Here is a 27,147-nt window from a genome sequence, read left to right on the forward strand (position 1 = left end):
ATGTCTGACTAATATTTATTGATGTTCATGCCGTCTAGTGATTAAATCATTAGAATATGTTTTAGAGAGGGAGAAATCATCATCATCAACAATTCGTGAAAGAAGGGGAGGATGATTTGGAGGTTCTACTTTTAAATTACTGTTCGATTGCGTGGAGCCATGGATAGCTCGTGTTTTATAGCCCCGTGGTTTGACACACTTAGGCGCGACAACGTTATATTTCCTGAACTCTAATTTTATCCCGAATTCTTTAGATATTCGCCGTGTGTTGTGGTATTTTTGACCGTCCCGACTCTTATCTACGGGAGCAAACGTTCGATATTTATCCGCAGGCCGCTATTAACCACTAGCCATCACAGGGTCATTGTTTTGTATAGTAATACAAGTTTGTTAGTAAATAGCGAAAGGCCTCGTTTCATAATCAGCACACGAAGATGCCTGACAAATACGTTATTTGGCGACGAATAATATCTCGGGACATTACGGGTTCAATCTCTGTGATCGGCGCGACCGACACATCCGATCTAAAAATACCGTTTGCGATCTTAATTCAACCTCATAAATATTTATAAATAATCCCTTATCAGTTCCGATAAATCATATAAATTTCCTGGTTTTTACCATTACCGATATCCGGTCAAATTTACCGAATTCACATTAATTTGATCAGTGACTAATTGATATCACAAACATCATCACCACTGTTGGATAGGGTTTCTCTTAATTATTATTGTTATCACACGTCATACATATATGTTAAACAAGCAAAGCACATGTTCATGTCGCTGCTTGGATGTACCTTAGTGTACGTAGTTTCGGGTAAACTGGGCCTACTTGATTTTAACCCTTATCTCTGTTTCAGGTTGCTCTCCGATACACCTTCCGGAACCACAAGTAATACTTATTAACAATGAACGCAAGCATTGTATTAGTCCTGATGATCAGCTTCATGTTGCCCTTGAGATACGAAGCTAGATCCTAGTGAGTATTTACGCCGATATATAGAAACGCCAATTTTGATTCGAGCTATTTAACAACCACACAGCCAGTTAAAGATTAACAAATTTCTTCAACTCGATCTATGCTCAAAACCAATCCACACTTTAATTTTATAAATCATATATAACTTTTATACGATGCTAAGTATTGAAACTTAATAAAATAATTCAATAAAACACATTATTTTGAAGAAGATTAAGGTTAGATTGATTCTATTTGTATATTTGACAGATTGAAAATGACAATTGTTATAAAAAATAAAATATTAAGATTAGTACAACTTTATCTGACTGGACATATGTCAGAATCAAACTATATTTAGTTCATTTATTTAAATATTCTTATGAAGACGTAAATATTTAATTTTATAAATCACATATAACACTTAAACTCTAACAAGCATTGGAACTTAATAAGATAATTTCAACAAACACGTTATTTCGAAGAAGATTAAGGTTAGATTCACGCGATTTGTATATTTGACAGATTGAAAATGGCAATTGTTATAAAAAATATTAAGATTAGTATGACAACTTTATATGACTGGACATATGTCAGAACTAAACTATATTTAGTTCATTTATTTAAATATTCTTATGAAGACGAATGCAGAAGAATGAAGACATAAATATTTAATTTTATAAATCACATATAACATTTATACTCTAACAAGCATTGGAACTTAATAAGATAATCTCAACAAACACATTATTTCGAAGAAGACTAAGGTTAGATTGACTCGATTTGTATATATGACAGATTGAAAATGACAATTGTTATCAAAAATTTTAAGGTTAGTACAACAAGCTGATCTGACTGGACATACGTCAAAATCAAACTATATTTAGTACATTTATTTAAAGAATTCTTATATTTGACAAATTGAAAACGCCAATTGTCACGTAAATATTAAAATCTCATAAAACTTAAATATTCAAATTCATAAATCACATAACATAACGTTGAAGGTAATAAGATAAATTATCTGGCATTGTGTATTTGTTTCATACTTTTTCTATTCAATTATTTATACTGTTTTATTTTGACATTCGATTCTGATGCAAAGTGACGAACACCCACTAGATCCTAGCGAGTACTAATGGCAATATATAGAAACGTCAGTTTTTTTTCGAAATATTTAACAAGCAGTTTAAGTTAAAGGCTAACCATTTTCTCTTTATACATTTAACGTCGTACAACACGTGTACCCATTCCCGGGGATATTGCCATACGCACAAGGTTAAGACACGATTTATTCTTGCCCGTTTAAATTTAATGCGGAACGATTTCGTCGAAAATGTTCCTACACGCACATCAACAGCACCATAAAGACCATCCAATCTACATAAATTATAACGGTCGGCTGTGTGCCGGGTTGTCGTTCTTGTCCCGACTGTAACGTTCGTATTTTTTCAGCTTATGGATGCCATGCACCCCCTGCAGAACAATGGAAGAGTGCGATTTAGAACCCCCAACCCCCTGCGTGTGGGGAGAGGCCCGGGATGAATGCGGAAAACGTATATGTACAAAGGTGAGTTCCGGTTTGTGGTTATGACGTTAACTTTTTCTTCTTTTTCGCGAAAACGAACTGGCATAATATAAAATCGACTATATCTCGATGTTTTCTCGATTCCAGGGACCTGGTGAGAGATGCGGAGGAAAACACAACATTTTGGGCAAGTGCGGTGAGGGAATGATGTGCAAATCGGACGAGAAGTGCCACGGTTGCTCCCTCGTTACCTTGGAATGCTACAACTAATCCTGCAGATCTCTCAAATCTTACGCAACCGTACTCAGTTCAGTATTAAAAGTGGCGTAACTTTCACCTTTTTGTTTTGTTTTGTTTTTTTTTTTGTTTTTTGTTTCTGTCTCACTAATTTATTGTCTCTCCACGACCGAAATGCTCTGATTAATTAACGATATCTGCAGCGTTGGAGCATTCCAAGTCAGTCATCTCATCACCCACCATTAAATTGTTCCTTCCCGACCGCGCATGGTCTCGTTTTGTGATCTTAAATTAAGATTTTATTTATTACGCGAGAAAACTCGTCCACTTTTCTCGGATGTACATATGATTTCGATTTTTTTCGAATTTCCTAGGTTAGTTTGTTAATCTGTACTCTTAGGTTAAGTTTCGTTTATCTCCACTATTGTATTTCCACTTTACGGGCAATCTACAGTACAAAAGACTTAGTGGGCTTACTTTTCATAGATGATATTCGGATATTATCGTTACTATTATTATTTTTTATTATATTTTTTTTATTGAGTGTCAGTTTTGTACGTTTAAGTTGTATGGGGTTACGCTACTGTTAGACTAAGTTTTTCATGTGATTATAAAACAAACTTAAATCGATTTTTCTTATCATAAAGACGTGACAAACAGTTGTTCATTAGACCGTATTCCATTATAATATAGAATTGCAAATTTCTATATATTTGTTTCATTTTACCTCCTCAAAAGATTATATATATAGAGAAGAACATTCTCTATGTTTTGTGTCACAACCTAAATCTAATTGGTTGCTGCAAACGTATTTCTGGTTGCATAGCATTAACGTAAAATCGGAACGATAACGTAATAGGGAGTTGCCTAACATTGTGCAGATTTAACTTATTGATTATATTCTATTAATAATATTAATAAAGAGTTAAATAATACAAAGAAAAATATATACGCCTTGTGAGTGCTACATCTGTTTTCTTCAATATAATAGTGAAATCATAACATTATTTAATTTTGACATTTGGGCAACAAAGTCAATTGAAGTGTAGTTGAGCAACAAAACATGAAACTTTTATATAATATATAATAATGTTTGTTATAATTAAATTGTAATTAACAATTAACCCAGACAATGCTAACAGGAAATAAATCATACAAATGTCTTTGATTGCATGAAATTTTAAGAAAACACAATAAAAGGTTATTACTGGTTGCCTTACCACTCTATAAACTTGTAATTTACCCAACTAATAATACTACCAATCATTAATAAATTATCCAAATTTATTTAATCAAATCAAATCAAATTCAAAATAATTAAAAAGTGGTTATTGTTGGTTGCCGGAACTCTCCATAAACTCAAATTGTCCATAAATACTTATTGATAATAAAATAACATATTGATAATTTATACAGCTTTATTGTATATTGAAATTAGTAATTATTTTTTAGTAATGGCCTCATTTCAAAATATTGTTTATATTTATTGATTATTTTAAAGCCATACAGGATGGTAAAATTATACTTCGGTTTTATTCAAATATTCCAACAAATTGGCGAAGGAAATTATATAATATAATTATAAAAATTAAGATCATATTAGGCTTTTTTAAATAATATCATTGAGTTAAATTCACCCAGCTATTTTCATTAATCATTAGGTAATTATATAATTATAGGTTTTACATTTTTCATTGGAAATAAAAAGGGTATTTCTGTAAATGGAATCTAAAATGCCCTTCTTTGATAGCAATTATTTTTTCGTCTGAGTAAGAAGCAGTTGACTCTGATAAATAAGCGTTATGGAAACATTTTGTGTCAATGTTAGTGACTGTTTTTCGGAACAGTCTCAGCAGGTGGGATATCTTAATGGATCACATCTTTTTCACGATATTTTGTTTGAAATTGGTCCAAATTGTTACAATAATAAACTCATTGGTTTATTTTATCGGTTTGGAGGTAATCAACTAATAAAATTCTATGATTATTCATTTTTAATTGGTTTCTGAAGGTTACTCCGCTCCCATAGAACCTTTAGCTTCTTAATTTGATTGAGGATTTTGATTAAGATTCACGTGTCAATCATAGTAACGAAACAAAATAAATAAACATTCATATTCTAAGTGTTTACAGCCATAATAATTCGAGATGATATAAAGCATTTCGAAAAAGAAAAATTCCGCAAAGACTACCTGCAAGCCACCAGTATAACCATAGAGGAAGCCCATGGACCATTAACAATTTCTGCGATTTATTGCCCACCCAAACATAACAACAAGGCAGAACAATTTCAAGAATTCTTCAGTACGCTAGGTAATAGATTTATAGCAGGAGGAGATTATAATGCAAAACATTTAATGTGGGGTTCAAGAATAATAACCTCAAAAGGTAGAGAACTGCTCAAAGCCATAAGGAAACATAACTTACAACATATCTCTACTGGTGAACCAACATATTGGCCTTCAGACAGAAATAAAAAACCAGATACAATAGATTTCTGTATTACAAAAAATATTGATCCAAAAAAGTGTCAGGCAGAATCATGCTTCGACCTGTCTTCTGATCATTCACCAATAATAGTAACAATTTCTTCAAAAATTACCATCAAAGATAAACCCCCTTCTCTGTGCAATAATAGAACTAACTGGCCGTCATTTAGAGAAAACTTAGACCAAAATATCTCTCTAAACTTACCGTTACAAACTGAAATGGATATAGAAATAGCAGCAATAAATCTTACAAAAAATATACAGGAGGCAGCATATTCCGCGACTCCCAACAGTGAAACATTTCCAAGAAAAAATATACATATATCATGTACAATACAGAAAAAGATAGCAGAAAAAAGAAAGTTACGACGAAATTGGCAACAGCAAAGGACTGAAGAGAATAAAAGAAAATTTAATAGGGCCATAAAAGAGCTGAGAGATCTAATCCAAATTGAACAAAACCAAGGCATTCAAGAATACCTAGAAAACTTGACATTAACTGAGGCTACAGACTATTCGTTGTGGAAAGCAACAAAAAAGCTTAGGAGATCCCAGCAGCATAACCCACCTATTAAAACAAGCGAAAATAATTGGGCGAGAAGCAATAAAGAGAAGGCCGACGTTTTCTCAAAACACTTAAAAAATGTTTTTAAACTTTTCCAGTCTCAGCTACATAAAGATGACGAAAATAAAATTACTAGCTTTCTAGATTCACCATTTCAAATGGATTTACCGCACGAGAAATTAACGGTCAAAAAAGTTAAACATACAATAATGAGAGAGATTAATATTTAAAAAGCTCCTGGTTATGACTTAATTACTGGCAAAATTTTAAAAGAACTATCAGAAAAGGCTATAAAACTATTAACATATATATTTAATGCTATGCTACGAATTAATTACTTCCCTAGTATCTGGAAAGTAGCTAAAATATTAATGATACTTAAACCAGGAAAAATACCAGAAGATGTGACCTCCTACCGACCTATAAGTTTATTACCGGTAATCTCGAAAGTTTTCGAGAAATTATACATAAAAAAACTAAACTATATAATAGAAAAAAGAAAAATTATTCCAGAGCATCAGTTTGGCTTTCGCAATAAGCATGGGACTATAGAACAAGTGCATAGAGTTGTAAACCAAATAAACGCCGACCTAAATGCCAAAAGATATTGTTCGGCTGCTTTCCTAGACATATCTCAGGCTTTTGACAAAGTATGGCATACGGGCTTGCAGGTTCAACTAAAGAAACTTCTCCCTCATCCGGACTATCAGCTACTAAAATCGTATCTCACTGACAGACATTTTATTGTAAATCAAGGCGATGAACATACCGAATTATATCCCATATATTCAGGAGTTCCGCAAGGTAATGTACTGGGTCCAGTACTGTATCTTCTGTATATGGCTGATCTGCCCACCACAAAAATAACTACTGTGGCAACATATGCAGACGATACAGCAATCTTAGCATCCCATGAAGATCCAGTCACAGCATCAATAAACCTACAAACCCACCTGGAGCAAATTCAATTATGGTTGAAGACATGGCGCATTAAAGCCAATGAATCAAAATCCACGCATATAACGTTTACCCTGCGTAGAAGAACATGTCCACCAATAAATATCAATCATCGTCAACTCCCCCAAGCAGAGCATGTTAAATATCTTGGTATGCATTTAGATCGACGCCTAACCTGGAAGAAGCACATACTCTCTAAACGGAAACAACTAGGACTAAAATTATATCAAATGTATTGGCTCATTGGGCGCAAATCCAAGTTATCATTAGATAACAAGGTATTGCTGTATGAGTCTATACTCAAGCCCATTTGGACATATGGAATTCAACTATGGGGTACCGCTAGCAAATCTAATATATCCATCATTCAACGGTTCCAAAATAAGGTGTTGCGTGCCATTGTTGATGCTCCGTACTATATTTCAAATAAAGTGATACAACGCGATATTCCTCTAGAACCTATAACGAGTGTAATCCAACGTGTTTGTGTGAAGTACTTCGAAAGAGTGTCAGTGCATCCCAATGTACTCGCTAATCAGCTAAATATGCGACGTGACAGTGAAGTGCGTAGACTAAAACGTTTAACACCACCTGATCTGATTACTGGACATATGTAGAGTTTAGAATAAGCATTAGAATAAGACTAATTAATTAAGATAATATTTTATACAGAAGATTGCTTAATGAAGTGATTTTCTACATGCCATGTATATATAATATAGACATAAGAAATACTTATTGCCAATAGGGCAGATTGTGGACTCACGAAGAGTAATAAAAAAAAAGATATTCTAAGTGAATCAATAATGTATTCGTTTGCAAACAGATTTAGAAGAGTTGCTTTTGTTGATGCTGCTATTGTTTGCTAGTGTTGGATGTAAGTCAAAACAAGGCAAACGCTTAACTGTCAAGTTAGCATTCCTTTAAAAGCTTTATAACGTTTACACGTATTTCAAAATGACTAGGAACAGACAAATATTACAAAAAACATTCAGATCACCATTTTGGATAAATAATGACATAGTTGAATGATATAGTTCAGTCCTATCATGAATTTTTCGAACAAAACAATAAAACACAGCTAGACTACAAATAAAACCGAAAGAAAACTAAAAAATCCAGGTACAAAAAGTAGGAATCAATCGAAAAACGCTAGTAGAACTTAACCTTGATTCGTTGCAATGTGCGACTCGAAACTGCAATGACACAGTCACGAAATTAGACGCAACAGCTACGGCCGTCTTCCCCAATACAAATATAAACGAACTTGTACCAAATTTCGTGGATTCTCAGGGCCGACGCCTATAACGGCTTCCCAATGCGACATTGGGATAAGGCAGTTTTCGCAATTATCAACCGAACGCAACACTCATCTGTAAAAACATTCATACATGACCCATTTTCTCGCCGAGAATATACACAAAACACGCAAACAAAACAAACACTGATTATTTTAATAGAATTATTACTTTTCTAGATATTTTAGAACCTAAAATAATGAAGCTTAATAAGATTAATTCATCAAACACATTTTTATCGAAGAAAAGTGAGGTTAGATTGGCTCAATTTTTGTATTTGACAAATTGAAAATTATTACAATAGACAATAGATAAATGTATATGACTGGACATATGTCAAAGTCATGCTAAATTTATTTAAATATTGTTATTAACTTAAAAATTAAATTTATAAAACATATTACATAATGTTTATACTGAGGCTATACAATTTTATCGATATTATGTCACCAACTAGATTATGTCGAAGAAGATTGAGGTTAGGATGGTTCGATTCTAATATCTAATAAACTTAAAACGTTTTATTTTGAAGAATATTAAAGTTAGACTGACTAGATTCGTATATTTTGCAAATAGACATTGACAATTGCCATAAAAATATTATGACTAGTAGAATAGACAGAGTTATCTGATTGGACATATGTCGAAATTTACTCTTTTGTTTTCTTTACTCCTTGTTTCTATGGTTGACTTTGACGTTAACGAATTAAAACATGTGTCAGTTTTTTATCATTTATTAGTAATCGTGGAAAAACTAACATTTCACCAAAACAATTACAATTTTAATAACTTTATATATTACTCCCTAATAACTATCACTAATATCTCCATAAATCTTCAATAAATTGTATATAGCTAATAACCTAACGATTTAACTGTCAAACATGTTATTCGTCGAAGAAAATAACGCACGCTCCTTTATAGTTTCTTTCATTTCGGACATTACAGCTTAAGAATATATTACGTAACGTCTAAACTAAACTAAAACAAAACGGTTGTTTTTTAAATACTTTTTAAGAATGTAATTGGGGTTGATGTCGCGGAGGCGGCTCTATGCGGATGCCGACGAGTTCACTTGTTTTTTCTGTCTTCGTCTGACGAGGAAACCGCGAACGCCCGCTTGAATTTTGACTGCAGACTTTTCCTCCAAATCAGCGTCTTTGCGTTGGTCCGGAGAGCTCTTCCTTCTGAGAGATCGTTTGGTGTCTGTGCCAGTTTTCTAAAACAAATAAGTCGTCAGTGTTCTCTAATGTTGCAACATTGTAAATACATTATGGAAAAAGTAATCCAGGATTTTATATTGCTATTTATTATTGCAATACATTTATTATAACAATCAAATTAATCTGTAACATAGTGTAAAACGTAAATTACTTTTTCACAAATCTAACATATAGTCTATACAAAGTTTTTTTGTATATACGCCATCAAGATGTTTATTATATTGCCTGCAGCAATTTGTAAATTCGTTTTAGAACCAGACAATATTTTCCTTTTCATTTTATTCTAGTTAAAAAGAGACACAATGCTGTCAAATTAGTTCGAACACGTAAACGAATCAGCCTGTCAAAATCGTCCGGTTGTCAGACGTATAAAAAATTCTTGAAGGCAATAGTAAAAAGAGGTTATAACTCTAACCTATAAACTATTGTGGCTGTATAATTAACTGTAGTTTTTAAATATACTATAATGTTAAAATAAATTATATTTGATAACATTTTTGTTCAATTATTTTATTTATATTGGAATTTTGTTGTATGCCAAAGCCAAATTGAACTAAAACTCAGAGTAGATGCGGTAATATTGCGACGTTTTGATGTCACAAATTTAAATGACGTATGTACAAAATAACATTGAACAGACTATATATATATATATATATATATATATATATATATATATATATATATATATATATATATCAGAGGAAACTTTATATAAGTAATAATATTTACAAAAAATAAATAAGCAATAAAATTATTTGGTTTATTATAGTTAATTATTCTTTTAGTAGTTTATTGTTTTATTACCTTATAATTATCAAGTTTATAATGAGGTTTATTAACGTTGCAAGTGGTGTGGGTGAAGTGATTATATTATAAATAATAATATCAAGGTGAACTTTAACCACGCCATGGAAATCTTCTTTAAATAGTTTTTTTTATAGATATACTTCTCTGTATTAATCTGTATCAAGTTAATTAAAACGATAATGTTCTACCTACTATGATTATCTAAAACGATTTTATCAAACAGTATTTCATTTTAAAATTAAAATCGTGTTGGTTAAAATTTAAAATCAATCCAAGAATATATTTTCATTTTATACAAAGATTAAGGTTATGTTGTGATTTTAAATGGATAACTGTTGAAATTAATATTCTAATGCTAATTATGAAAATAGTGTCAAATGTATTCATAGTTTGGTCGAAGTTATTTTGTACACACGTCATTTAAATTCGCGACGTCAAACGTCGCTATCTTGCCGTATCAACTCAGTTTGCTTTGACATACAACAAAATGTTAATCTAAAGAAAATAATTGAACAAAAATTTCATCAAATATAATTTATTTTAACATTATAGTACATTTAAAATCTAGAGTTAATAATACAGCCACAATAGTTTATAGGTTAGAGTTTATAACCTCTTATCACTATTGCTATCAAGAATTTTGCATAAGTCTGACAACCGGACGACTTTGACAGGCTGACTAGTTTACGTGTTCGAACTAATCAGACAGCATTGTGTCTCTTTTTAACTACAATAAAATGAGAAGGAAAATATTGTCTGGTTTTAAAACGAATTTGCAAATTGCGACAGGTAATAGATTAAAAATCTTGATGACGTATGTACAAAAAGACTTTGAATAGACTATATAATTTATTGGAATAATGATATTGGCAACATAGTAATTCAAAGGAAACATTAATTATTTAATTATGTGATACAAAAATGAAATATTTAAAACTTGGTTTAAAATAATTCAACCAAGAAAATTAAAATTAGGTTGTATTAAGTATTAAGTATTAAGGTTATTATTATTAAGATTGAGGTTAGGTTTTAAATATCGCTGATTAACAGTCAGATCTAAAATAGATATCATTATGAAACGAATTATATTGATAGTTCTCAAACTATAGTAACAGAGAGTAACTATGTACCAAAAATTATTTTATATGAGAACACATTTAAAATTTGGTCTTTTTAATTTAAGATTTTATTTGAAAGCAAACTTTTGAAGAAAATTACTCAGAAATATTTTTAATTATATTAATTAAGACCGAACATATTGTTATATTTGCTCTGTTTTATATAATACATGAAAATATAGAGAAGATTCATATTAAATTTCAATAAATCCCGCTTGGTTGGCGCAGTGGTAAAGGCGACAGGCGATAGCCCACCTAGTGTTGCGATAATAGTCGCGGGTTCGAATACTGCTGGGGCATAGTCGTAAATTTATGTTTGTGATTGTCCTAGGCAAGAGTGTAAAATCCGACAAGGAAAATGACCCCTGCCAGGCCAGTAACCAGGCTGAGTAAGACCGGATGTCTTCTGGGATGATTTCTAAGTTGGCCACTTGCTAGTCGGTAGGCTTAAGGTCGAGGACCGTGGTTCGGAGCCCACGTTAAACTGTAGGTCCAGTCCAGATAAACCCTCGCTGGTAAAAGGAGACTTTTACGGTAAAAGGAGACGAAATATAAATAATAGAGATAAAAAATATATAAAAACCCCAACAAAATAGATTCAGTAGAACTTTGTCCTATAACATCAAAAGATAATAAAAGTTTGTTGAACATTCGACCGTAAAAAATAAAAGATGAAAGAAGACTGAAATCTGCCTAATTTAAGTTACGAAATGTTTCAAGACTCATCTCATCCTTTGGATTTAGTTACCACTGATATCCGGATCCTCAAACTAATTACAAAATAATTATGGAATCAGTCAAGTATATAAAACTGATTTATTTATACTGAATTTTTATAGTGATTGGCATTACGATACATACAAATCTTGTTTAACATCGTTTATAAATACCAGCAGATCGCACTATTTCACAATATCGATCTTTTCAAAAATAATTCGGGAAGAAAAATACTCGGCGATATTTTAAAATGATTTAAACTACGTGAAAATGTAAACAGACAAAATATATATCCCGTTATTATTACAATGCACGCAGAAACAGAACGTTAACATACTAAACAGAGGCCGACTGGCCATCACAAAAAAATCTATTTTTACTTTTAATGATGCGTGTGCGTTAGATATAGCGTCCCTTTGTCTTACTCGTTAAAAGAGTGGAAATAATTTGATTGTTCCTGAGCTACCTTAATCCGATACGTCGATTTAATTGACGCTGAATTGTTTTATAATTAGGATGGTGTGTTCCATTCGATGTCATAACTAGAATGGGTTTTTTTTTATGAGTTGTTTGTAAATCTGCAACAAGCACTAGACATTTTTACCGTTACAGCCCATTCGGCGGCGATATAAAGTCCGAAAATACTATGATGGATGAGAAGGAGAATAGGATGTTTCTGCTTGTTGAGTCGGTAATGGCAGTGGATTGAGACGTGAGAGTGTGATAGGTGGAAGCGGATTTATGTAAACAACGAAAGTTAAAAGAAATTAAAACTTTTTGATGGTTTTACGTGTGTAGCGTTGTCAATTTGTTATTTTAATTTTAAAATGGGTATATTTTAAGATGATTTTTAATAAAATATTAATGTATTATTAGTTTTCTTTTGTATTTGGATAACTACAGCAGTATCTATTTCTAAAAAAAGACACTACTAATAGTTTAAATTAGAGACAAGTTTGTGTGGTTTGGTACGCTTCATTCTTTTGATTTCTTGAGCTTTGTCCAGTAGTTATAAGCTATATTTCCCAGTCCCTGTCTATATGTGGTTCTTGTTTTAGAATATGGCATAGTTTTCATACATGATTTGCTCCTAATTTCTAATGCACCATGGAGCGTTAGCAATATCGCGAAGAACTTTGTTTTGGTAAGTTTGGATCATGTTTGATTTCATGATCACGACGAATTACTCGCAGCAATGAATATTACAAATTGTAATTATTATTCAGGATATGAATCCATTTGCTAGCCCACCGACTGTAATAAAGTGCCAGGCCTACTTTGATTTCTCCACAGAAATTGCCGTTGAAAGTTTCCATAGAAATTGACAACAACCTCAATCACCTCGCCTCGGTTATTGAAAGAGCCGCTACGAAAAGGAATTATCATGTTAACATACATGCTAAATGCCTGTTTAAGATTGAAGTATGTTCAGGAACGTTTTAATGTTGCTCGATTAATTATGCTTAAAAAACCTGACAAAAAAGTTGCCTCTTACAAGCATATTTCGCTACTACCTGCGATTTGAAAATTATTTGAAAAACTGTTGTTAAAACCAGCACAGAGTAACAGCGGTTGTTGAAAAGGCATTTCAAGATATGAAATACTGCCCTGCAATATTCCTGGACGTCTCACAAGCTTTTCATTGGAATATTTGGAGACAACAAAAGACTACAAAATGAGTATATTGCTACCGCTGTATTACTGTCGACTGCTGATATCATATACATTCAAACCAAAATTAGAGTCTTATATGAAGGGGTATACTCCACACTTAAACTTATTTCGGTTGAAGTTCCCCAGGATAGTGCCTTGGTACCATTTCTGTATCTGCTCTACACCGTTGATATCCCAACAACAAAAGAAACAGTACTTGGACCATTTGCCAAAGACGCAATTATCATGGCAAAAGATATATCTCTCATTAAGGCTGTAGAGAAAGCACAAGTAGTAGTCAACAGGATTTATAAATCAATTGGGGAACACCGTACAAATTTGAAACTATAGACACAGGAAAATATGAGCAAAATAATGCTGGAAATATTTCTCTCAACCAGAAATCACTGAAGTATTGGAGGTACATTATAATATAAATTTGCTAGTTTTTGACGTTCAAAACATTTTTTTATATTTAATTTATAGTCAACCGCGAATAAAAATCGGGCCAAGTTTATATACACATCAGTAGGTAGTCGACTGTTTATGTTAAAAAATTTGACTGGATATGTTTGAATTTCAAAATATCGTTACGAAAGATCGACAGGTGAGAAATATCTTGTTATGGCAGTACCTCACCGAAAATCGCTCACAATTTGTTTGTTTTATAATGACCCTGTAACACTTTAAAAATAAGTGTGTTGATCTTTGGCTATATAAAAAAAAATTGGACGAGATGCACCATGCGATGTGATAGAGATTTATAAAAAAAACAAATGAACATTAAAGAAAATCAGGTATATCTCTGACGATCTCAACGCTAATACTAATTTTTAAAAAGTAATGTGAAATCTTTTCGAGGATTTATTTTGCAAAATCAAAATTGTATTACATAAGTTTGTGTATTTTATTATCTTTAACATTCAAAATGTACGCAAGACCTAGCAACTACATGATTCCGACTTTTTTTTTTCGTTCTTGGTTGTTAAAATTCACATTATTTTAAAGTCTTCAAATATTGTTACATTATTTTTAGTATCCAAGAGTCTTGAAACAGTAGTTTAGTAGGAAAAAAAGTGTCTGTAGGTTCAGCCTCACCAATGAATTAGTTCTTAAAGGACAATGTCTTGTGAATGGTACGGTTGTACCACATACTACGTTTCTGTTTCTATCTTCACAAGAAATCTTCTTGTTGTTTTGTTTTTTTTTACCAAGATGTTTTTGTAATTGTCAATTTTTCAAGATTTTTTCAACAAATCACTGTCACTCCTTTTATAAATGCTAAATGGTCACTACAGTCCCACAAATAGTATTTTATTGGTTCTTATAACATATTTATATGATATGTGATATATAATATATGATATGACATGATATATAATATTATATTTGACTGGATATGTTTGAATTTCAAAATATCGTTACGAAAGATAGACAGGTGAGAAATATCTTGTTATGGCAGTACCTCACTGAAAATCGCTTACAATTTGTTTATTTTATAATGACCCTGTAACAATTTAAAAATAAGTGTGTTGAGCTTTGGCTATATAAAAAAAATTGGAAGAAATGCACCATGCGATGTCATAGAGATTTACAAAAAAAACTAATATTAATTTTTAAAAAGTAATGTGAAATCATTTCGAGGATTTATTTTGCAAATTCAAAATTGTATTATATAAGTTTGTGTATTTTATTATCTTTAACATTCAAAATGTATGCAAGACCTAACAACTACATGATTCTGACTATTTTTTTTCGTTCTTGGTTGTTAAAATTCACATTATTTTAAAGTCTTCAAACATTGTTACATTATTTTTAGTATCCAAGAGTCTTGAAACAGTAGTTTAGTAGGAAAAAAAGTGTCTGTAGATTCAGCCTCACCAATGAATTAGTTCTTAAAGGACAAAGTCTTGTGAACGGTACGGTTGTACCACATACTACGTTTCTGTTTCTATCTTCACAAAAAATCTTCATGTTGTTTTGTTTTTTTTTACCAAGATGTTTTTGTAATTGTCAATTTTTCAAGATTTTTTCAACAAATCACTGTCATTCCTTTTATGAATGCTAAATGGTCACTACAGTCCCACAAATAGTATTTTATTGGTTCTTATAACATGTTTATATGCTATATGATATATATATATATATATATATATATATATATATATATATATATATATATATATATATATATATATATATCATATTTATTGCTATATGCTATATGATATATATATATATTGTAATTAGGTTTTCGAAATTTTTAATTCTGACAACAATGAACAAATTACTGTAATTATTGCAACTTAATCAAGAATACAAATAAATGCCCGAAATCGCAAAAGGGATACATAACCTGAACAGATATGATCAAAAGGTATTGAGCCAGAAATCCAATGATAGAAGATCGAAACAGACAAACTCTGCAAAACTCCAACAAAATTTGTTAAGAGTCACTCTTAAGTCCCCTCCCCCAATCGGGCTGAATATTTATCGGATGATTCGTTACAGGATCGCCCTGACTACGTCAAATACCTTCCCGCCCGTTGGAATTACGTAGGAAGCACAAAAAAATTCGGTTCTATTTAAATTTTGACATATCTCTCACGTCATTCACAGGTATGCGAGTTTTGTTTTGGGAAACGCGTACGTTCTCGGGAGCGAAAATATCGCGCCGAGCTTTTCTCACGACCGGACGTCAGACGTCTTCCAAACGTCCTGCGAGATTGATGTTCAATTATGAACGAAATTAAATTAAACGAAATTATTAAATTAACGAGGCTGTACGATGTTGTTGTGTCTAACAGGTCCAATTAGTTTTAAAAAATTAGTTTTTTCATTTAACATAACTCCCTTCAAGGGTGATACAGTGATTATAGCGACCCTCCAACTTTTCGATACCATTTTCGTAGTACGATTGGTCCTTTGCTTCAAAATAGGCCTGAGTTTCGTCGATCACCTCTTCATTCGACGAAAATTTCTTCCTAGCGAGCATTCTTTTGAGATCTGAGAACAGGAAATAGTCGCTGGGGGCCAGATCTGGAGAATACGGTGGACGAGAAAGCAATTCGAAGCCCAATTCATAGATTTTTGCTGTCGTTTTCACTGGCTTGTGACACGGTGCATTGTCTTGGTGAAGCAACACTTTCTTTTTCTTCAAATGCCGCCGTTTTTCTACGATTTCGTCCTGCAAACGGTCCAATAACGCTATGTAATAGTCGCTGTTGATGGTCCTTCCTTTTTCAAGGTAGTCAATGAAAATTATTAAATTTGGATACCAAAATACAATCGCAAGAACCTTGCCAGACGACTGTTGCCTTTTCCCACGCATTGGAGCGGGTTCATTGTGTGCAGTCCACTCGGATGACTGTTGATTGGACTTCGGAGTGAAATGATGGAGCCATGTTTCATCTCGACGCAAAAACTCGACTTTATTACGCTTGATCAACTACAAATACTGCTCCGAATCATCAACTCGTTATTTTTGGTCAAAAGTAAGCTCTCGCGGCACTCACTTTGCACAGAGCTTTCTCATACCCAAATATTCGTGAATGATATGATGTACACGTTCACTTGATATCTCTAGAGTGTCTACTATTTCATTCAATTTCAATTTACGGTAATTCAAAATCATTTTGTGTTTTTATTAAAATGTTTTCGCCGGTAACAACCTCTTTTGGGCATCCACTGCGTTCACCGTCTTTGGTGCTTATTTCACCACGTCTAAACTTAGCATACCAATCCTTGATGGTTGATTTTCCTGGGGCAGTGTCCGGGAACTCGGCATCAAGCCAAGTTTTTCCTTCAACTGTATTTTTTTGCCCCTTCAAAAAATAATATTTTATCAATACGGAAATTCCTTTTTATCCATGTTTTTCAGAATAACAAAAGTTACTTCACTAAAAATACTATAATTCACAAACTAATGATCCGACAGCTGTCAAATTTATACACTCATCTTTTGAAAGTCTAACTAAAAACATATGGATTTAATTCTAGTAGCGCCATCTATGTGTCATGCCGGGGACTTTCAATTGACCTGTTATATGCTTATGACTTTTCCCTTTAAAGGTATGTTGACTTTATAAACATTATATTAGTATAAGGTCTTAAAAGCAATAAATCCAAGGAGGGTATTTCAATCGGTACCCTGGCCTGGCTATCAGGAATTCAGTCAAGTTTGAAGTTGAAAAAAATGAAAGAAGTCTGAAGAGGGCCAAATGTTGAAATGAAAGAGAGACGGAGAGTGTTTTAAATGTATTTTAAGTGTTTTAAATGCGCATAGATCATCATTACACTTTATTTTCCACAAAGGCCTAAAGCTGTACTTCTACTAGATTCAACAGGTAAGAGTTAAAGCCCCAGGATGCCAGTCGGACCCCTAATTTCATAAATTGGGCAAAAGAGCGCAATTTTAACAACAAAGCAATTTTCCTCCGAATTTCTTTTTGATATATTTTAAAGTCTCCTTTTTATCAACGACCGTTTATCTGGACTGGACCTACTGTTTAACATGGACTTCGAACCACGGTCCTCGAGGCATTAAGCCTACCGACTGGCGAGTGAACAACTTAGAAAACTTTCCCAGAAGCCATCCGGTTTTATCCAGCCTGGTTACTGGCATGACTGGGATCATTTTCCTTGTCGGATTTTACACTCTTGCCTAGGACAATCATAAATATTAAACAATCACAAATTTTACGACAGTGCCACAATAGGATTGGCAGTACATGCAGATTGCTACCATATGATCAGAAAGTGTTCAAAGACTATGGAACGGAAGGAAGGAAATATATATGGTAAAAATACCAAAATATAGAACTTTAAGTTAGTAATACTATTTTTGATGAAAGATATATTGACACCTGCCAAATTATTTAAGTTTATAACAAAATGTTGTTGAAAATGGAACAAGTCGAAAAACAAGTCGTGACACCATATCATATTCAAATAGAAATGACAAAAATATCCCAACCTAATTATAATAAAGTCGATTTCATGTAAATTTTTATAATTTATTTGTGTTTTATTCCGTTTCAAAGTTTCATGTCATTCCAACTATTGATTTTCAAATTAGAAGCCAAAGAACGTTTGTGATTTCAAAACAATAGATAAAAACTTCGTATGCTGCTTAAACATTGTTTTTTAATTTAAAAAAAAAATCTTTTAAAGACAAATAGTGGCCTAATGAATATAGCAAATTTGATACTGAATAAAAATTGTTTTTTTTTTGATAAATGCTTTTCATAGTTCATGTATACTCTATTCAAAGTTTTTTTTTGTACATACTTCATCAAGATGTTTTGTGTTTTGCCTGCTGTAATTTGTAAATTCGTTTCAAAATCAGACAATATTTTCCTTCTCATTTTATTCTAGTTAAAAAGAGGCACAATGCTGTTTAATTAACTGTAGTTTTTAGATGTACTATAATGTTAAAATAAATTATATTTGATCACGTTTTCCTTCAGTTATTTTATTTAGATTAGAATTTTGTTGTATATCAAAGCCCAACTGACGTAAAACTCAGAGTTGATGCGGCAACATTGCGACGTTTTGCCGTCACAAATTTAGATGACGTATGTACAAAATAACTTTGAATAGAGTACAGTATCTTTCTCCCTACTGACTTGGTAACATTCTCAGTGGTTTAGTTTATTTATCAAGAATTATGTTGAATAGAAACTTTTAAGTGAAAATTGAAAATTAAAAATTGAATTTCGACGAAAATCTAGGGTTAAGGTATTTCTATCAATACTAGCTACTAAAACCGACATTTGCCAAAACCACGTCATAGTTGTCATAACCGTCAAAACTTAATTTAGCAAAAATGTATTTTATTTCTTTAACTTGTGCATTGAATCTTTTATTAGAGTTTTTTTTTTAATATTTTGGTTTATATTTAGTGGTTTTTCTTTGTTTATGTGATACAGAATTCCCAATATCTCGAACAAAGCTCGGTCTATTATATACTAAATGATTAAGCGCCAAAGATAATACATTAAAATTAACAATTGTATATTATTCTTCACAGAACAATACAAAATAAAATTGTTAAAAATACAAATATAATGTTCATTACTATAAAATATCACTCAAAATAACAAAGAATTACCCTAATAAAATCTTTTAAGTGAATATTTGGACGGTTTTCCCTTTCATCTTTCAAAATCATCCCAGAGCAGCGTTCAAACCGTTGTTATTTGGAAAAATAACAAATAACACGTAAAATAACATAATATTTATGTTTAAAAATCAGTTACGCCGAGTTCTAGCATGAGTTAGTAGTGATATTCTCACCATTAATGACATATATATACATTACGTAAACCGATGACTAATCCACACAAAGCCCAAGCCGGTTGGTTAGTTTGTTGGTGAGATCTGTTGGGTTTTTTCGTGTTTTTCCCATTGGACGATCATGACAACGACGAAGGATTAAATACACGACGGATTTTCAGTGACTATTGCCGTTATAATCTTAAATCTAAACGGTACTAAAACATGTACTAAACACGTTTTTATTGGGTGCCATAATAACATTTTATTACTGTTCGTAACATAATAATCTATTTGTGTATGAAGCGGTCTCTCTCTAATTCTATAAATTAAAAATAATATCATTTTAATTAACAAAGAGCGGTTGAATTATCAATGAGCAATGACCGCGAACTTATTTTATCCGAACAATCCGAATTAATTTATTTTTAAACCATTCACTGAAAAATACTATTTGCTATACTAATTTATATTTACTAAATGAATTCGATTAGTTCAAATTATATAAATTAGAACATTGCATGTTTTTTATTCATGATGATTATTATTTTCATATTATCTACGGGGGTTTTACGGTAAGCACTTGTATAGATCGATGATGTCAGCTTACTGTAAAACGGTATTTTTCTCAAAAATCACATTAGATAATTAGTAGTGATTTTATGGCGTCAGTTCACGACTGTTGATGAAAGATAGATTCATTATGAAGCAAAACTAAACAACATAAAATAATGTGAATACCAATGCAATATGGTACATCTTGTTGGCAGCACTGCTTTCAACGCTAGTTTGCATGCCAAGTCTTACGTCTTACGTCTTTGTGTAATTTTGTTTTGATTTCTGTACAGCGCCCTCTTAATGGTGCAAAGTTGGCTTCAAAGGAGTTTTATGAAAATCACTTTGTTGAATTTTTCTTTTCCTTTTTAGAAAATCTATTCTAAAAAGGTCATCTATCAAAACAGAAACAAAGTTTAAAACTTATATGAATGCATTATCTGGAAGATTCGGTACTTATCGTAACACCCCTGTAGAATTAATATTTAATCCAATATGAACACGACTGTTCACCATTCTGAGTAAAACATATTAATATTAATTAAAATATTACGTAATGTTAGTAATGAGACTTGCACAATATCCATTAAATTAATATATTACAAGATTTGTTTACATTAAACTAACTTAATATTATAAATGGTTAACATGTTTAATTTGTTACATGTTAGGTCCTGTGAGTACTGCCCTACCAATACAAACATTTTGAAACAACCTAGTGTATAGTGTTGAACTGACAAACGTTGTTCTGTCTAGTTCTGGCTTAAAGCTATTCCCTAGCGATCGGAGATGGATTATTCAACCAAACAGTAAAACTCACCTTGGCTTTTAGCTGCTTCCTCACTTGGTAACCTCTGAATCCCGCTTGGATCTTGGTGGCCGCTTCCGCTTCCATGTTCCTGCTGTTAGAAATCGCGTTGTTCCGTTTGTTATTGTTCTCGTTTTCCATCGCCTGCCGTGCGTCTCGCGAGCTTGACTGACGCGGGACGCCGTCCTCGTAGAGTAGCGGGACGGACGGTTTAAGCGACGCCTGCGCAGCTGAGCCCTCGTCGTCGTCGACGTCGGTCGTATGGACGCGTCCCCCGATCAAGTCCTCAGCACCTGCTGCAATCGCGAACGGTAACAGGTCGATTATTCGATAGCGATTGTTTTATTTACTCTGTGGCGTTGGGGGAATTAAATATTCGGAAGAACTGATACCAGGTGGGTTATTCGTTGATTAAATTATAAATATTGAACCTCGTCCTCATAGTATTAAGTGTACGACTTATTTTTTACAGATTTTTAAACAAATAGAGGAGAAACAGATAGATAAACAAATAACTTAATTTGAGGGAAATTTTTACGGGAAATAGAGATAAACTTTAGTTTAGGCAACATACTGTGAAAGTGAATTATTTTAGCATAATATTTTAAAAACTATTCTATGAAACGAATATAAAAACAAACCTGTTTCGAAGAAATTTGGAGGCCCCAGAATCGGTTATTAGAAAGTCTATGGCATTTAAAATATCGAAAACTTTTTAAGGGTAATTAGATATTTTCAAATATTGTGGAGCATTTATGTATTTTGGAAAAATGTAAATAACAATAAGAAATGAAAATGCGAAGTTGTGCTTGTATATGGGATCTGTCACCTTTGCAGATAGACCTAGCAACAGAAACGATTGCCCTAAATGGTTATTTATTTTTCATAATTGTTATCAATTAATATCACAACTGTCAGATTTGATTTCTAAAAAATGTAGTTGTTTTTTCAATAAATTTAGTATTCAAATGATGAATAGTATATTACTATAAATAAAAACTATTAAAATCAGAAGAAAAAATCTATAAAAATACATCATATACATAATATTGTAGAGCGTGATGAAAAACATTTCATGATTTTGATCATCTAATAGGCATTACTTGACTATCTCCTGTTTATTTTTAGCTATATAACTTTAGTTGGATCAAAAATCTATTAATAATTCTCAAATACATAAAAACATATTTCTTTCTGAATATAACTCGAAATCTGTCCATTGTTTTTTCGAATAACAGAACTTTCAAAGCGATTAACCTTCAACTGATATATTGATGTTTTACTGTGAGTGAATCGTGTTAATATCAGTGTCTTTATTAAAGAATCATAACATCTAAATCTCAACTAAATTTAGTCTGCTAAAAAACATGTTTACCATCGAATTTGGCATAACATTTTATGTATTTTATGGCATTTTCAACAACACAACCTCTTGTCCACCAGATATATATCCAGAAAACCTCATTCGAGCCTATTAATGTGTACGTCACTACATGTCAAAATGTAAATAGAATAATTGAGGCTTCAATAAATCCATTTAGGATAGCAACCGTGTAAAGAATTAAAACGTACAGTGAAAAGTCCTATTTTCTCATTCAATAGAGGCCTAAAAATACTTGTAAAACATTAAGAGTTATTAAGAGTTATATTAGAGATTTAAAATATCTAGCATATAAGTGTCACATAAAACTAACACAAACATTTGTTGATAAAAACGTATATACAATAGTTCTCCATGTTTTTTTTTTGAGAAAAAATTTTTGAAAATGATTTACAAATCTTTAAATTTTGAGATATTTGAAGATTCCTAATGAGTGAAAACTTCCAGAAAGTTTCCAATATAGTTGATAAATGATGCTCTGATAAACAGAAACTTCTTTAATAATGAGGAAACAGAAATTCAACAATAAATTCAATCAAGACTGACATTGAAAGCACAATGACCTTGAGAATTCGTTGTATATTTGTTGTAGATTAGAACTGAAGCCAAAATATCTTACAACATTGTACATCATGCAAAACATTAATAAAATATTGAAATAATGCAGTATTTTTGTTATATTGTCCAGATATTAGAATTTCCTCACTTTCAACAAACTTTTGTCTCTAAAACAATCAAGTGGTAAGTAATGATTCGTATAATAATACTTTTACAATGTTTTGTCTACAAATTTACATTTTATTAATGGTTCGACGCGATTACCTCAAATTTTCAACTTTTCAGGATGGGTGAGGATTTAGAGACGTATTTAAGAAAATGTAAAGTGATACAAATGTTGCTACTGTTAATACTGGAGTTTTAAAGACCATCGATAATAGCATTAAAACTAAAATTGATAATAACAAGCCTCTTGAGCCAAGTCATATTGGCAAATGTGTCAGGAAAAGAATCACCACATCTCATACGGATCTAACAATCAGAAAATCGTAAAAAGAAAGTTGCCCCTTTGACTACGCTGATAAACGACGAGGGTGTAAAGATTTCGAAAAGAAAGGGCCTTCCAAAAAAACGCGCCTAACCTATAGCATGAAAAGAAACGACTCCCAATGGGCTAGACAACCTCGAAATCTGATTGTTGCAGACTGGTGTCGAGTAAGAATAACTTTTTTGAATAATAGAATTGGTTAATAACGTTTTTCTAGTATTAGTCCTATTAATTTACATATATGCCTTTCCGAAGAATCAGCTTTTCTAAATTTTTGACCACAGTTCTTTTGTAAGACGAAGCCTTGCTGAACAATTCCACGTCGTAGAGAGGGTTAAACATTCCGTTAGTGTCATGGTATGATCCGCTATCTCAGCTAAAGGCATGGGACGTCTATACATTGTAGAAGGGACACTGAAACAAAACCAATACAAGCCAGTACTAGAAACCTGTTCCCTACCGGGATATAGGATAATCAATTGATGGTTCCATGACGAAGACCATTGTATTTTTAGGCATGATTCGCCACAAATCCAGAAGTATTACTCTATTTTGGGCGGTAAAAATAACAGTTTTTCCTTGACCAGTGAATTCACCAGACATGAGTCCCATAGAAAACATGTGGGCACTTACAAAACGGGCGATTACAAAAGAAGTGATTACCGCCAAGCAGCGGTTAATTGAAACTCTCATCAGAGAATGGCATCACACTCCAAACTCCAAAAAGATGCGAAAATATGTATTGAGAGCGTGTAATAATATTAAAATTACTAAAATGGAAATTATAACTAAAAGTATTTTTTTCTATAAATACTGTAAATGTACAAATATATAAGAGACGCCCAACTAACCACTTGTTACAAAAATACAATTAAACTAGAAAATTAAATGACGTCAATAGCGTCCCTAATACTTTGGTCACCATGGATCTACTCCATGGCACGTAAACCTCTACATCCCTCATAATTAATTCACAGTAAAAATTCGATTAAATTATATCCTCCAAGTTTTATTTACTATTTAATTAAAATAGGCAAAAATCGATACGGCTTTCCTACGCGTCCGTATCCCCTTTATTGGATATTTTATCATTTTTATTAGACCCAATTGATAGATCTATCGAAACTATCCGAATATATTAATTAAAATCCAGTCGATTATTATTATTTCATGTCAACCGGCACATTCCTGTCACTTAATCTAATCTCTATGGCCCTTTATTATGAGACTCTTGATTTGTTTTAAAAAAACATTTCGATTATCTTCAAAATACCGACTTTATTCGATTGTTTAATGTAAGTTTCTCCTTCGAGAAAGAGCAGAACGCCGATTAACCGCAGGAATCTAATAAACGGACCGGGCTTGGTCTGCTATAAATCAGGCCTAGTTATTTTCGAGCCCGTTTCTGGTAAATATACACACAGATAGTTTGCAGCAGTGTTAAATCTTCCGAAGCCGTATGTAAATCGGGTAAGTGTTTATTCGATATGTACATGTTTAGAGTCGTTTGGTCTAGTTTTTTTCTTTTTTTAAATTAATTATTTAGTCTTTAAGCGGTATTAAGTAATATCATACTCTGCCCAAAAGGCTTGGTACAAATCGTTTCGCATATTAAGAAACTATTTGGTGATTGCATTACATTTAGATCCACGCTATTTATTATTAGTGAAAATGTGATGTATCAATATAAGCCACTATTAATTTCGATGTTTATGCCATTTCTCTACATACTATAACAGTTTTCCACTTAGTATTATTGTTCAACATTTTCGACGTTTATTACTTGCTGTCTTGATGTGAAATAATATACGAAATCTATTAAAAAGTCGGGATATTCGAAGGACTGAATGATTTGCTCGATTTATTGAACAAAAATCCAACATAAATTTTCAAGGAAATTTTATGCAGCTTATCAGTTGATAAGACGTGTGGAGAAAAACATTCAAAAGGGGAGAAAATAGCTACCACACTAATTGATTTAAAATGCTATTTCCTACATTTTGAATATTGCGGTTTCATTCCTTGCTAGACAAAATCTCCAACTTCATCTTAACAAAGTCGAATTGTAGTTGAAAACGTGGCATATCAAACCAAATGAGACAACATCTGCCCATATGACATTCACCTTTTGTAGAAGAACATGGCCATCAGTAAAATTGAATAATTAAGAGTTTCCACAATCAGATAACGTTAAATATCTGGGAATGCATTTCGACCGATATTTGACATGGAAAAAACACATATTGACAAAATGCAAGCAGCTTGGGCTTAAACTAAACCAAAGGTATTGCCTGATAGGCCGTTAATCTAAACTATTATTAGATAACAAGGTTTGGCTGTATGTCAATACTTAGGCCCATTAGGACCTATAGTATTGAACTGTGGGGTACTACAATAAATCTAACACAGATATCTACAGAGGTTCCAGAATAAAACTTTGCGAATCATATTACGTGTCCTTAGAACTAGTGCTAGTGCGAAGTACTCTGAAAGACTATTAGTACATCCCAATGCACTCGTCAAAGAGTTAAATGGGCGCGATGACAGCGAAGTGCGTAGGCTCAAGCTCAAACTACCATACGAACTGATTAATAGACACACAGAATAAATTATAATAGTCTTTAGAATAAGTTAGAATATACTTTAAAACAAGGTAGGATAGTATTTAGAATAAGATTTAGATTATAAGTTGTAAAGCAGATCACTTACTGAAGTCATCTTCTACATGTTAGGATGGTTAAATTGTATAACGGAAATCATGTAATAAAACCTATTGCCCACGGTCAGTTTGTTGAAGTTCTAAGAGATTAATTTTAAAAAATGTGTCATATTGTAACTGGAAATGAAAAATGAATCTACTATGGTGATTACCAAGAATAAAAGGTTATGGATTAACCCAAGGGAGTCATCCAAATCAGCCAGATATAGTGTATTACGAATTGCTAAAATCCATTGATACTTTTATTATATATATCTATTGACGTCTGCTGAATAAATTGAATGACAAATTGTTGCAAATAAGACCAACAATAGCCACGGCAACGTTAGGCCACGTATTGCAAAAATTGTAAAGGATAGACTACAACGTACTAGCAAGACACAATGCCTTGTGAATACCATGAATTCAGATTGATGCAACATGGCTTGCTCGGCATATTGTTTCGAATTGCTGAAGAACTGAGAAAATATTGTCTCATCTTGCGTGAAAGATAAAAAAAGAAAAGAAAGAAAAGAATAGGTTGTAAAAGGTTTCAACAAATGCCTTTCTAAAGAAAGGTGATCAAAATACCTAGTAGAAAGAATGTGGGTGAACCAATTCCACGTAGTAGATTTTAATGAGGCACCTTCACAGTACACAGCACAAATTTTCTTTTTATTCAGACGGAAACAACATTTTTGACGTCGTCTATCGAGAAAAACGCGACGAATTTACAGTTCGTGGCCAAATTATTAGGGACAATATTGATTTTCTAGTTGTAGTAGTTGTAATTGGCGGGGAACCATTCGTTAATCTGCGATAGGGAACG

The 27,147-nt window shown here is 32.3% G+C and overlaps 2 protein-coding genes and 1 long non-coding RNA gene across 7 annotated transcripts in view; 2 read left to right on the plus strand and 1 right to left on the minus strand.

The window, feature by feature from the left end:
* The window catches only part of LOC143201297 (neuroparsin-A), a 14,921-nt gene extending 12,025 nt beyond the window's left edge, over positions 1-2,896 (plus strand). For all 4 annotated transcript variants that reach the window (XM_076412267.1, XM_076412270.1, XM_076412271.1 and 1 more), the window contains exons 2-4: positions 863-981; positions 2,416-2,530; positions 2,636-2,896. In XM_076412267.1, coding sequence (XP_076268382.1) covers positions 911-981; positions 2,416-2,530; positions 2,636-2,758 — 309 coding nt within the window. In that variant the 5' untranslated portion in view covers positions 863-910 and the 3' untranslated portion in view covers positions 2,759-2,896. The remainder of the gene's footprint in view (positions 1-862; positions 982-2,415; positions 2,531-2,635) is intronic.
* A 5,856-nt stretch (positions 2,897-8,752) lies between these two features.
* LOC143201266 (uncharacterized) overlaps positions 8,753-27,147 on the minus strand; it is a 32,523-nt gene continuing 14,128 nt past the window's right edge. For both annotated transcript variants that reach the window (XR_013006920.1, XM_076412214.1), the window contains exons 3-4: positions 21,207-21,490; positions 8,753-9,253 (exon numbers count right to left, since the gene is read on the minus strand). Coding sequence is in view for 1 of the 2 variants with exons in the window: in XM_076412214.1 (XP_076268329.1) it covers positions 9,086-9,253; positions 21,207-21,490 (452 nt within the window). In the remaining variant the exon portion in view is untranslated. The remainder of the gene's footprint in view (positions 9,254-21,206; positions 21,491-27,147) is intronic.
* LOC143201299 (uncharacterized) lies at positions 12,626-13,238 on the plus strand. The gene is made up of 3 exons (XR_013006925.1): positions 12,626-12,733; positions 12,961-13,046; positions 13,129-13,238. It is a non-coding gene; the product is annotated as an uncharacterized LOC143201299 (long non-coding RNA).

This window comes from Rhynchophorus ferrugineus, unplaced genomic scaffold (genome assembly GCF_030347505.1).
Source record: "Rhynchophorus ferrugineus isolate W39M unplaced genomic scaffold, kcgeb_rfMv2 rfM8, whole genome shotgun sequence".
Classification (NCBI taxonomy): domain Eukaryota; kingdom Metazoa; phylum Arthropoda; class Insecta; order Coleoptera; family Curculionidae; genus Rhynchophorus; species Rhynchophorus ferrugineus.